This window comes from Dermacentor variabilis, chromosome 1, assembly GCF_050947875.1.
Source record: "Dermacentor variabilis isolate Ectoservices chromosome 1, ASM5094787v1, whole genome shotgun sequence".
Classification (NCBI taxonomy): Eukaryota; Metazoa; Arthropoda; class Arachnida; order Ixodida; family Ixodidae; genus Dermacentor; species Dermacentor variabilis.
This window is the reverse complement of record NC_134568.1, coordinates 264322950-264336968: the sequence shown is the minus strand read 5'-3', so window position 1 is coordinate 264336968 and position 14019 is coordinate 264322950. Positions and strand designations below refer to the sequence as shown.

Sequence of the window (14019 nt, the reverse complement as noted above, 5' to 3'; positions counted from 1 at the left end):
GGACGGCAATCCTCTCTATAATATGAAGCGGGACGTCAGCACGACGACATATAAAAGCAAGAAAGGGTAAAGATCATATACCACCATTGAAAATCGCGCACGCACGCACGCACGCACGCACACACGTCCGCACGCACGCACACGCGCTCACACACACACACACACACACACACACACACACACACACACACACACACACACACACACACACACACACACACACACACACACACACACACACACACACACACACACACACACACACACACACACACACACACACACACACACACACACACACACACACACACACACACACACACACACACACACACACACACACGCGCGCGCGCACGCACACGCACGCACACACACACACACACACACACACACACACACACTTATTACACATCACTAATTTTCGCCACGAGTGTATATTTTTTCTTTATACTACGGTATGTGTCATTGCACTTTCTGAAACGGCACACTTGTGGCGCAATTTTTTAGAGTGCAGCGCGAAATGAAATAGCGCGTGAGGAGGAAAGTGCAGGAGGGTACAGTGAAGGCATGCGGCGGAAAGTGGAGCAGCAGCGGAGGGGAAGCGGCCTTCGCATGCGCTGAGTTGCCGGTGGCCACGGCATCCGCTGCCGCGTGGGCCATCTCATCTGCGCTTCCGAGGGAGGACCAGTGTAGCGTGAGGTGGGGAGGGCTACGCTCGTCCGCGGCGTCAGCTGCTGAGGTCAGTCCGCGGTACCAGCGTGTGTGGCGGGGGTCACTGCTCCAGTAAGGGGCGATGTCGGGCGGCTCGAGGTTCGATGTGACACTCCCTCGGATGTTGTCGCCGCTGACACTGGTGGCACGATTTCCCCGCGACGAAGGGCCGGCCGCTCTTGTCGTTGGTGGAACGAAAGCGTAAAAATAGCGTAGTGCCGTGCAAGACGGGCTGTGCGGCGACGATGGCTACGATATGGCGCCAGAGTAGCGCGCGTCGTCTGTATGGAAATAGAGTGCGCTACTCGCACCGTTCGCTTCCTAATATAAACCGTGCACCTATATAATCGTAATATAGAGCAGCATGCTGTCAAATTTCGCATTAGGGGGTATCGTAATCGTCGATTTTTTTAAATATGCATATTTGGAGCGTTCGTTGAAGCTGTGGCGTTTGAGACTACATCCACGTACCTCTCGTGATTTGTTCATTAGAATTGTTTATGCTGCTCGTTGCAACAAAGCATACCCAAAGGGCATAAGCTCTCATGGGTCTGTGAAATCGTTCTTTATCGACAAAGGCCTGTCTCCGATCGAAACATCGAAAACATTTTTTTTAGTTTTGTAATTTAAGCAGGTACACAAGATAAAAACACGGGACTCGGAACGCAGGTCTTGCTCTGCATATTGTTTTTTTGTTTGCATGCTTTCTTTCAGCAAAGCGTAGAAGGGAGCCGTTGATCGCACCCTAGACAGCGCTCGCGCTTCCTTGCGGGAACTTTGTGGACCGGCACGTCAAGTCCTCGTGGTAATCACGGCCGCTGCGCTGCGCGGTTCCAGAGCGCCACGGGTGCGAGCGCGACAGCCCACGATGCAGTGGCTGCACAGCGAGCGCCGCCAGAGAAGCAGAAGTTGAGCCCTTCGGCGCGCACGTTCACCATGACCTCGCGGCTCATCTCTTCACCGATGCTGTGGCAACCGGCCAGCAGCTCGCTCATGCAGTATCTGTACTCCTTCACCAGTCTGCGAAAAACAAAGAATGCCTCATGACACTCATTGCCACAGGGTTCACGCGCAATCTTTCATTCAGCCCACGAAAAGAAAAGCTCCCTTTCCTGCATGGGCGACGCGCTGCATGTCACCGTGCTTTCGTTATGATTTTTCGTAGGATGTGCCTACACGCTCCGTGCATTTGGTAGGAAGCGCCATGAAGCAGCACCGATCAGTGCCGCTGTGGCAGATATCCGTGACACAGTGAAAGTTGCAACGATGAGGCCTTGCTCGCGAATTGAGATCTGAGTTTTCTCGAGACAGGGGTTGAATAGACATCTTATATTCATGTATATATATGTTTGCAGGGGCAAATGGTTTTGTTGTTGATGGACTAGTTTGTAGGCGCCCTACGGTATGACAAATACCATTTGTCCTTTTGCGTGTCTTCGCTAAGAGACGCGGGAGTCGCAACGTGGTCGTGCAGCGTACCTGCAAACCATCTGCCATCCGCGACCCGGGCTCTCGGGGTACTCGTCGTCGTTCACAATCCGGGCCGCCTCCCTTGCGTTGTCCAAGTTGCGATCACAAAACTTGGCTGTCTTGCTGACGTAAGACATATTGCATCCTGCGGATCAATTAGAGGAGACGAGAGAGAGCACAGTGGGTATCGCTTTGGCTTTTCTCTTTGCGGGAACATATGCGGGACACTGAAAAAGCGTTTTCAGCACAGTAACAAAACGTTCCCAATCTGTAGACAACGCTGCTGTGAACATGCGAGCCAAATATTATTCCACCGCATGCAGCAGGGATCCCCTAATGTCACGTAAAAGATCACTCCCTTTCTCCTATGGTTTTCGAGGAACCCGCTCTTTTTTCGCCGTGTTTTACATCAGTGATGACGTTGCAGCCAGCCTAACGACTCATAAATGCCAGTTCATAGGGAGGTTTGTTCATGGCCATCAACTAATCGCACCAAGCAAAGAAGAGAATGACAGGTCAATTCATGGGGCGTCACAAAGCAACACTAGGGCTATGGGTGTAGCCGTAGTGGAGCGCTGCGGATTAATTTTGATTATCTGGAGTTCTTTAATGCGCACCTAAACCTAAGCAAAGAAGCGTTTTTCGCATTTCGTCCGCATCGAAATGCGGCCGTCGCGGTCGGCAATTGAACCTGCGACCTCGGACTCAGCAGCGCAACGCCATGGCCTCCCTGCAGATGCACTGATGAACTGATGAGTTGAGGGGACCTAAGAAACGTAAGCATTGTACTCGTTATATCGCCGTTTATATTGCGTGATATTTAAAACACGTTGGCGGGCTAGTTGGTTAGAATATATGTTAGAGTGTATAACCGCGACTGATCGAGGACGTAGAAAGAAACAGATACACAGACACAGCGCTTCACTTTCAACAATAGATTCAAACGTGTTTCTCGGGTTTCAAGAAGAGCGTTTCATGCAGTGTGCTGAAATTCTGCGAAAAAAAAAATGCGATGTCGCGACCAAACGTTGCAACTAGAGTATCTTGCTGTTACATATACTGTTACATGTTGTTACAGCATTTCTAGCGGGTTTCTTAATTGTGTTTGGATCTGTCGCTTTTGGTGCAAAAAGATGAGAGTACAGCCGTGTTTCAAATCTCTGGATCGTCAGCTTGCTCTTGCGTTTATCCTCGTCCGAGATCACCTCAAGTTGACTGCATTTTCCAGCAAAGCGAGAATACACGCCAGTGCCTTGGTGTGAAAGAACATATGTGTTTATTAATAATTGATGTAGCTCATGACGCCTTGAGGGAATGAACCTGATAATAGCCGAAACTAGAGCCATGGCGACGTCCATTTTGGGCTAATCGTGAACCGAATTAGTGGTGAAGAGATTAAGCTTTGTGAAACTGAGTCTAGCGCTTTATCTGCCGTATGCCATTACTGTCTCGCTAGGGGACAAAGTGCGTTTTTAATTAAATTGAGGATTCGAGAATTTAATGAATAAATAATCTTCAATAAATCTGCAGTTAGAATACAGAAAAAGTGCTTTGCTCCATATAGTGGACAACGACATGCTTTTAGTCGCGTCATTCTATACACCGGCCGTTTCTAAACCTTGGCTGAAGTTAGCGGGGCACCCTGCATGTTAAATTCAGCAACATTGCATGAAGGCAGCATACACTCTGCTACTGTTCGAGTTATCTTCAGCATCGCAGCCATTAGTAGCAAAATCTCAGTATAGCCAGCGAATACGTATAAGGCAGATAAGCTATGTATGTGAAATTATCTATAGAATCAACGAAATAAGCATAGCGAAACAAGCGAAGGGAAAGGCCTGGGCGATGGGCAGTCATGCAGGTAGAACTAATGAAAGAATGTTGAAGAAATATTTTTAATAGCGTGTCGGTCATGCAAGCTATGTATATTAAAAAAAAGCATCGCATTAAAAAATATCATGTGCACTTTATGACACTAGCCTTGTCTTCAAGGGAGGCGGGGATAAATGACATGCAGAACTGCATCCTCCGTGGCCGTTTGACAGAACGCTAGGCTGCAATGTGGAAACAGCGCTAGGACGGGACAGCAGAGGACACAAAGGCGGCGCTGAGCACTGCCACTCGCATGCTGACCTTGAAAGTCCTGGCGGTCCTCTTCGGGCATCAGAGGCAGCAGGCGGCCCCAAAGGAGCTCCGTTGTCCGTGAAGCGACGCGGAAGCGCCGAAGTAACAGCTGCTGGCCCCGCCACCGACGCCGGTACCTGACCAGCTTGACGCACTCCGTGTGGAGGCTGAGCTGCAGCCACTCCTCGGAGCGCAGCACACGGCACGCGTCCAAGACGTGGACTTCAGGCGGCTCACCTACCAAGAAGGAGACGTGGCCTGCTCAGCACCGTGCTTGTGTCTTAACTGTTGTCCCGCCGCTAGCCTGTTGCCCACATTCAAACGCTTCGGGATTATAGCTCTCCGCACTAAAATGATATTGTGTGCTAGCAATATCACCGAATATGTAAGATTTTAAGAGCCGATCTTTAAGTGGCGAATTGGGGACTATTTCTCGCAGACTCAAGCGCAGGGACAACAATGCCAGGATGTGAACGATTACTTGTTCTGAGGATTGCACTTCTTGCGGTAAAATATCTGGCAGATTAAGTTAATCTGGCTAAGCAGACCTATAGGTCCTACCAAAGTACCATTGTGAGCTGTATAATAATAATAATAATAATAATAATAATAATAATAATAATAATAATAATAATAATAATAATAATAATAATAATAATAATAATAATAATAATAATAATAATCTTTATTACTTGTTGGGCCTTTATCGATGCTAGGTATAAAAACGGTCAGAGTTTTTTTACTTATGTCGTGTAGTGTATTTTTGTACTGCGGTACAGAAAGCGTTATGAAACGTCGTTCCAGCGCACAATTAAACACGGACGAGAAGAGAAGGACAAGACGAACGCCGGACTTCAACTGAATTTTATTCATGGAAAACAGGGCTTTATGTACAGAGGGGGAGGGAGTGGGGGGCTGCTAGTGCGCAGGACCACCCAAAAATATTTCCTTGGTCTAGGCAACAGTCATCAGAAGTGTCAAACCGAAAGAAGAAAGAAATAAAAGCAAAAAGTAAAAAAAGTTGAAAAAACCTTTCCCTCTCTTTTTTACATCACTCAGTACAATCTTGCTCATCTCCCGCCCTACCTAGCTGATTCGACACGCTCGTTTGCCCTGAGATAATCAAGTTCTTTTTTCGCGAGTACAACAGATGGAGCACTGACACAGTAATCGTTTTCATTGGAGGTACAAAATACTTCAAAAATTTCCCGGTTTTTCTGATTGCTATATTTGCGCAACACACGTGCTCGTTCGAAAAACGCCTTGCATGTTGGCTTGTGAGAGCAACGGCGAATATGGTTGGCTAAATGACTAGCGCCACTTAGTGAAGTAGCATTCCTGCGATGCTCTAGCAAGCGTTCATTCAGGCAGCGCCCGGTTTGGCCGATATAGCATTTCCCAATCAGAAAAAGCAATCAGAAAGACCGGGAAATTTTTGAAGCATTTTGTATCTCCAATGAAAACGATTACTGTGTCAGTATCTGTTGTACTCGCGAAAAAAGAACTTGGTTATCTCAGGGCAAACGAGTGTGTCGAATCAGCTAGGTAGGGCGGGAGATGAGCAAGATTGTATGAGTGATGTATAAAAGAGAGGGAAAGGTTTTTTCACCTTTTCTTTCACTTTTTGCTTTTATTTCTTTCTTATTTCGGTTTGACACTTCTGATGACTGTTGCCTAGACCAAAGAAATATTTTTGGGTGGTCCTGCGCACTAGCAGCCCCCCTCCCTCCCCCTGTGTACATAAAGCCCTGTTTTCCAAGAACAAAATTCAGTTGAAGTCCGGCGTTCGTGTGTTCGTGTTGTCTTTCTCTTCTCGTCCGTGTTCAATTGTGCACTGGAACGATGTTTCATAATGCTAATCACAACCAACTAGCCCAGCTGTCCATACTTAGCGAAGTACAGAAAGCGATATTGAACGTTTCGCTTTGAGTTAGGCTCGTTTTTATCGTTATCGGCTGCTATTATTCAAAATCCTGTTCTCTTGAACACGTGCACCAACCGTACATAACTGTGCTTATTTGAAACGACTTATTTGAAGTTATAAGTATGCGCAGGGTTATCCAACCTCATGATAGCTGCCGCTCTCCACTAACTCACGACGCTTTCTCCGAACTGCAGACGCACTAGACATCTCAAATGGAGCCACTCTTTAGTACGACTGATGGGAATTGAAGAAAAAATGATGCTTCGGTCTTTTTTTCTGCGCCCTTAAGCTAACTACACGTATGGTACGGTTCTGAAATACCCGCCACACCGATTATTGCTTGTTGAATGGAATGGTCACGGAGTATCTACTTAATGTGAGCTCCTCTGAGAAACGTAGCTGGTTCGTATTCCGTAATTTTCGCCACACTGCACGGAGCTGGTGAAGCGAAGATATTTAAATTTTCCACACGCATGCTTCATAACTTAAATCTTTAGAGGTATTTAGAAATAGGGGGCGCAAGCGGCTTGAGCGCACTAAAGGGGCCTCGGCACAGCCAGAAAATTGAGGCAAGAAGGGGATTGCGTACGCCGTGCCCTATAGCGTTCTCTTTTGAGTATCCTCTTCCTTACATCCCAGCTAATATTAGCCAAGCTGTTCAAAAGAGAACGAAAGAAAGAAAGAAAGAAAGAAAGAAAGAAAGAAAGAAAGAAAGAAAGAAAGAAAGAAAGATTAAAAATGCATGGTGCGAGATACAAGACTCTAGAATGACAGAAAGCTGAGATAGTTGGTAAGGATTCATTATGCAAAAAAGTGAGGCGAGTTGGTAAGAATTCATTATGCAGAAAGGTGAGACGAGTTGCTAAGGATTCATTATGCAAAAAGGTGACGTTCGTGTTGTCCACTTCTCTTGTGCCCTGTCTGTGCACGCCTCACCTTTTTGCATAATGCAAGACCTATAGGTGCTCGGTCGCCTGACTTCTCACAGTCGAACACCGTTCCTGCAATTGTATCTTGCACCGTGCCTTTCTAATATTGTTTTTTTTCCTTGAACAGTTTGGCTAACGTTAGCTGGGACACGCTATATATTAAAAAAAAAGAAGATTGCATAACGATTATGCGTTGGCGGAGCTTTCCAATTTTATTTTATTTTGGCTCCTGTGACCTCATAACTGCCGTAGCGCCGTATTTCTAGTAACCAGGGTATCTACGGTGATGTTTTGAGCACGTGATCGACATCTTTTCCAGTGTAGCGGAAAGGTAGTTCGAACCGATTCCCAACAGACTTTTGGCATAGCCCTCACTGGCCTCCTTCCCGCCATGTTCAACCGCGTCTCGCCCATATCGACTGCCAATAATGCTAAGTGAATGTGGTTCGCGATTCAGGGTTCCGATGCGCTCCCCTCTGGTCCACTGTAGGTAAACGTTTTGTCACCTATCGACGAGTTCCGTTGGTTACAACGCTCACCGTAATGAGTTGCAATGTGTGCGTGTGTGCGTCAGTAAGTATTGCTGCTGTGGCTCGCGTAGATGTCTCGGTCGTCCGAGTTGTATCGGTATATTTTTAACTTATTGTGCTATCACCTCAATAACCTTTCATTCTTTTTCAAGATTCTTTTTCTTTCGTGCTAAGCTCTTAAATTGTCTCATGGCTCCCATCTTTTTGATAGGCGTGATCGCCTCATAAAGTAACGGGCCCATATTCAGCAACTTTTTCGTTCGTACGTAAGTTCTCTTTGCCATTGGCCGGCCGCCTTCGCTAATGATATGTCCACCATCAGTAGCGGCTGTAATTTTCTGTTCCGCTCGAGCTATTCGTAAAAGCAAATCTCAGCCAATACTGATGCTGAATTAGGGGAGGTGGCTGGCCAACGGCAAGAGAACTTATATGAAAATATTCGTGAATACGGGCCCTGCGCGGTATCGTTCCCTGACTGAAAGCTGTCGGCGGCTGCACAGTTGCGTGGTTTTATGGTGTGTAAGCACGACTGCGCGATAGTATATACAAGGTCTTACAAGTTTGCCCAAGCAGCTGGCGCTGGCGAACGTTTTTATAATCATTTGTCCTCTTTTCATTTGTTGAACTATGAATATTTTTAGCGCGATTCGTGGGCAACCATTTTGCACCCGTGAATACAGTTAAAATCCACTCAATTGCTCTGTAGTTTCACTGGGTGTAGCACAAAGACATTATTGTTTCATCGAATTTTGGACATGATACATATTGCTGTCGGACTGTCACCTCTTCTACGCCTTGCGTCGTGCTGAACATGCGGTCGTGATCATTATAAATGTTTGTCAACTAAACGAGTGAAAAAAAAAGAAACAACGTTTGTGGCTTGTTTTAGGCAGCCTTCCTTAATTCATCGTCAAAAGAGCAGCTGCATCACTATTCGAATCGCGTATCCTTCATTTTTACATGTATATTAAGCATTTAATCAACGAGCGCAAATCACAATGCAGGACCGACAAGAATTGGAAACCCTCGATATTTAGCCGAATAACAAGCTTCGCTTACAGCGCTGTTTCGGCGTCTACAAGTGTTGAGCAAACCAACATCAGTCTGACGCCCGAATTGTGGCTTGTGGCGAGGACAAAACACGCAGCCAGAATTCAGGATCAGATTAAGAAACACGCGGTAGTGGGGGACTCTGGATTAAATTTAACCACCTGGGATTCCTTAACGTACAGTTAAATCGCAGTACACGAGGTTTCTGCATTTCATCTCCATCGAAACGCGGCTGCCACGGTCGGGATCGTACCCGCGACCTCGAGCAACACCATAGCCATAAAGCTAAATAATTAAATTAAATTATGGGGTTTTACGTGCCAAAACCACTTTCTGATTATGAGGCACGCCGTAGTGGAGGACTCCGGAAATTTGGACCACCTGGGGTTCTTTAACGTGCACGTAAATCTAAGTACACGGGTGTTTTCGCATTTCGCCCCCATCGAAATGCGGCTGCCGTGGCCGGCATTCGATCCCACAGCCTCGTGCTTAGCAGCCATAGCCAACACCATAGCCACTAAGCAACCACGGCGGGCGGTCATAAAGCTACTGCGGCGGGTACCTAAGTGTTGATTTGATGGGCAGCCGCTTCCGTACGTATATTGTCGTCTAGACGCTGCGGTGCTTTTTCAGGTTTTGCCTCTGCACGCCCTGCATCAGTTTCCTGCTTGACAAATTTGCCCGGTGTTTACTTTTCAGAAATAGAAGGAACGTACCGTCCTGTACCTTGAATTTATAGCTATCTAGTTTGTCCGCAACCGCTGTCATGTCTAGTAGTAGCATATTGTTGCCTTCTTACGTCGCCTCCCCCCCCCCCCCCCCCATATATGCAAGCGGCACGCGAAGAGTGGCAAGAATGTTATTCACTCGTTTCACGACTGCGTCGGTTCCATGTGGTCGGTTCTTTCAGTCTTTGCCTCCTCTTCGTATCTCCTCTCTACCGTTCTATCTACCTCCCCTCTGGACTGTTCCGCGTTAGTACAAAGGTAAGCGCTGCAGTTTCTGCAATGCATTTGGGAGGGATAACGGAAAATTGCAGCTGCCAAAAGGCTATTTTGGTGACGCCCAGGGAGCTCTAGAGGGCATTGTGGCGGCACGGTGGAAAGGCCGCCTTTCCTCTCTGCCGCGATCCTGCCATGTATACGCAGGCTCAGAGCCACCCACCGAGACGGTGTGCCAGACAGCAGCAGCAGTGTAAAAGTCGAATGGAGTGGCAAAGAAAGCTTCTCTTAAAAAAAATTGTCAAGTTAAATTTTGATGTCTCTAGACTTTTAACGCAATGAACGTCACAGCTGCTTAAGCACTGGGTCATGACACCCATTTGATTCAAGTAATGTTAATGGCACCTACTCCGATTCGCCCTCGTCTCGGGGGGCGATGTCGTTGTGCCAGACGTGGTGAGGAGCTGCTGCATGGCGGCATGAACGCTCCGTGTGCTGGGCTTGCTTATGCTGCTGCTGGGTGAAGAGGTAGACGGCATGGTGGCTGGGGCATTGACCAGGACGTCAGCCGGGACTTTGGCCCGAACTTTGGCCGGAACTTTGACGGGAACATCGGCCGGGACTTTGGCGGCTACTTTGTCGGGTACTTTGGTTGGGGCATTGAGTAAAATCTTTGACGGGACCTTGGCCGGGACCTTGGCCGGAATCTTGGCCGGAACCTTTGCGGGAACCTTGGCGGGCATCTTTACCGCAGCCTTGGCCGGGATTATGGTCTCAGACGGGGATGAGCTACTGCTTTTCGGACTCGCCTTAACAGTCACTGCATAAACCAGTTGTGGACTTGTAACATGTTTGTACACGAGTAATATTACTATAGCGCGCTTACGTCTGCGAAAGTATTTTTTGAAATGCTTTGGTGAAGCTTGAGTGTAGCAACTGCATTACCGCCCCCATGACTGCACATAAGACAACGATCGCGGAGTAAACAGGCCTCAGCGGCGGAGCGAAAGCCGCATCTCTCGACATCTTGAGGCGACGTGTACTGAAGAGTGTCCTCTTCACTTGGAAAGCTTTGGTATTGTGTTCTAGTGCGAAAAGAAAGCGTGGCAGCCGAGATGAAGCCTTGCTCGCAAGTCTCACTTGCCTGGCTCGCTTTTCAACCGCCATACTGACTCAAGGGACTAGGCTTTCTCGTTTGATGAATTAAGCACAGGAGTTGCAGACTAACGTGCAATGAATTTTTACGGCAAAGAGTCACACTTTGGTTGTGAAAATGCCGTGTGGGAAGGATTCAAATTCTGAATGCATACAGTTGCGCGACAACCGTTGCCTGGCACAGAGTTTGCAATCTTGTGCGCAGTGGCAGAACGCCACAGTTTCTGCGCCACCGGAGCGGATATAGCATAACAACCCAGACGACATGTGGGAAGCGCGCTGGCGAGTACCACTATTAAGGTGCTCCCCCCAAAAGTTACTTTAAACTCGGGCATTTTTACGCGTAATGCGCCTTTTCACATAATCGAGGTCGAAGATTTAAAAGAGCCCGTATAAACACCTGCGCATGACAGCACGAGCCAGGAATGGAATGGAAGTTAACGCACCTGACAGGGCTCCGTTAGTAAAGCTCTATAACCTATAGCATCAAGTGAGGGTTCATTGATGCGGCAGTCCATACAACAATTAAAAGTTGTGTTATACTCGTACCGGGGTTCCCGTGGACACCTTTTCAGTGGCACGCAAAGCGCGATCTGTCTCTGTATACGTGATTCCCGCTAAAAAAGCGTACACATAGTTTTTCTTCTTGATTTCGAACACTTAATAAAGATCCATCAAAATTTACTCGAATCACGTCACTACAAATGAATCATCTGCCCAGCCGGACATCATAAAGAAGAAAAACCAAACCTCATTTACTAATTAAGTTCATTACATGAATTGATTTCTTTATTACATATTTTATACAGCATGTTGCAAAATTGAAGGGAATTGTCATAAAAGTCGAGTTCCATGCTTCTACATTTCAAAATGACCATGTAGACCGGAATAACCTGTCTCAAATTATTCGTTCAATTGGCGTGATTACGCACGTGGCATTCCTCGCGTGAGGTAGTAAGGCAGTGTAAAATAATGCCTCGCCATTCCTCTTGATAAAGTGGTATGCGACCAAACGGAAGTTGTGCAGAACGCCAATCTGAATCAGCTCGTAGAAAGAGGGGATGGAGCGACGGGCAGTTCCATTTTACGCCATACTTGTACGCCACAAAGCGGTGGGACGCAGAACAGCGCTTCGCGGTGCCGCGTGTGTAATCGCGTAAATTGATCGAATAATTTGATACCAGTTGTTTCGGCCCTCGCGACTATTCTCAAATATTGAAACGTGCAACTACACTTTCATGACAACTCCCTTCAACTTTCCAATATAAACATCTGCCATAAAGTTTGCAATTAAGAAAGCAATTGATGTAATTAGTTTAATTGTTGAATGAATTGCTTCAGCTTTTCTTGCAAATGATATCCGCCTAAGCAGAAAATTCATCTGTATTAACGTGGTTCACCTGTGATGACGAATTTTGTAGGGCTTTAAAAGAAAACGTTTAAAGTACAAAAAATAATTGCAATTGCTTAATGAGAGACGCAGTTGCATGCAGGATTATGTTGACGCATAATATTACGAATAAACACAATACTGTGATGACACGGGTAAACGCACATTGAATTGGATCCAATGACTATACATGCGAGTTATAAAAAAAAGTCAGAATCACCGGCACTTGGTCAGGCTGACAGTGCACGGTGAAATGTCACAATGTTACTAATAAGGCGAAAACGTCATTAACTTCTCGAATGTCGCCATGAGATAATGCACGCTGAAGTGTCACAATGTCACTAATAAGTCAAAAACGTCATTAATTTCTGGAATGTCGTCATGGGACAGGGCATATGAAGTGTCACAATGTCACTAATAAGTCGGCAACGACGTTAACTTCTCGAATGTCGTCATGAGACAGTGCACAGCGAAGTGCCACAATGTCACTAATAAGCCGGCAACGTCATTAAACTTCTCGAATGTCGTCATGAGACAGTGCACGGCTAATTGCAACATGTCACTGATAAGGTGAAAGCGCATTAACTTATCGAATGTCGCCATGAGACAGTGCACGGTTAAGTGTCACAATGTCACTAACAAAGCGAAAACGCCATGAACTTCTCGAATGTAGCCATAAGACAGGGCACGGTGAAGTGTCACAATGTCACGAATAAGGCGAAAACATCATTAACTTCTCGAATGTCGTCATGAGACAGTGCACGGCAAATTGTCACAATGTCACTAATAAGTCGGCAACGTCATTAACTTCTCGAATGTCGTCATGGGACAGTGCACGGTGAAGTGTCACATGTCACTAATAAAGCGAACACGCCATGAACTTCTCGAATGTAGCCATAAGACACTGCACGGTGAAGTGTCACAATGTCACTAATAAGGCGAAAACGCATTAACTTATCGAATGTCGCCATGAAACTGTGCATGGTGAAGTGTCACAATGTCACTAATAAGGCGAAAACGCATTAACTTATCGAATGTAGCCATAAGACACTGCACGGTGAAGTGTCACAATGTCACTAATAAGGCGAAAATGTCTAACTTCTCGAATGTCGCCATGAAACTGTGCATGGTGAAGTGTCACAATGTCACTAATAAGGCGAAAACGTAATTAACTTCTCGAAGGTGGCCATGAGACTGCACGGTGAGGTGTCACAATGTCACTAATAGGGCGAAAACATGATTAACTTATCGAATGTTGCCATGAGGATACTGTTGACAACATTCGAGAAGTTAATAGGAATAGCCCCTCTGTCGTAGCTCACATGGTTGATTCCGAATGGTAAAATGCAAATCACCGAACAAGTACCTCTTCACTGTTCTCCGGATGGGGCGCGCGACATCATTTAAATATATATTTATCTTATCGGAACACGCACTCGTACGTTCCATATGTGTCGTTCGGTGGTTTGGTCAGGGCTCCAGCGTGAATAGCGGGCCCATCGCGAGACTTTTGCTCGCCCGCAGCGCGGTGTGCCTGATGCCAGAACGCTCGGAGCGAGAGCTAGGCCTATACGCTCGCTCACCCTGGTCGTACTGCGCATATGTGAGGTCCGCTCCGAAATCTGCGGCACCGTCGGCGGCCTTTTCATCGTAGTAAGTCTCTTCATCGTAGTATTCATCGACGGGCCTCCCCTGGCGAGCCGTCTGGCCGAGCACAGGCAGCAGAATGACGGCGGCGAGCAGGGCAGCTGCAACGAACACAGGAAGCGCTTTCAGCGTGCGCCCGACCGGCTCG

General features: G+C 46.9%; 2 protein-coding genes across 2 annotated transcripts in view; one reads left to right on the top strand and one right to left on the bottom strand.

Moving 5' to 3' along the window:
* Nucleotides 1-1346: 1346 nt before the first annotated feature.
* Nucleotides 1347-14019, bottom strand: part of LOC142573480 (uncharacterized) — a 12947-nt gene continuing 274 nt past the window's right edge. Inside the window, exons 2-6 of the mRNA XM_075683023.1 lie at nt 13808-13972; nt 10089-10499; nt 4315-4542; nt 2191-2326; nt 1347-1731 (exon numbers count right to left, since the gene is read on the bottom strand). Coding sequence (XP_075539138.1) covers nt 1521-1731; nt 2191-2326; nt 4315-4542; nt 10089-10499; nt 13808-13972 — 1151 coding nt within the window. The 3' untranslated portion in view covers nt 1347-1520. The remainder of the gene's footprint in view (nt 1732-2190; nt 2327-4314; nt 4543-10088; nt 10500-13807; nt 13973-14019) is intronic.
* The window catches only part of LOC142573496 (uncharacterized), a 27037-nt gene continuing 15763 nt past the window's right edge, over nt 2746-14019 (top strand). The window contains exon 1 of the mRNA XM_075683024.1: nt 2746-2957. The gene's annotated coding sequence lies outside the window, so the exon portion shown is untranslated. The remainder of the gene's footprint in view (nt 2958-14019) is intronic.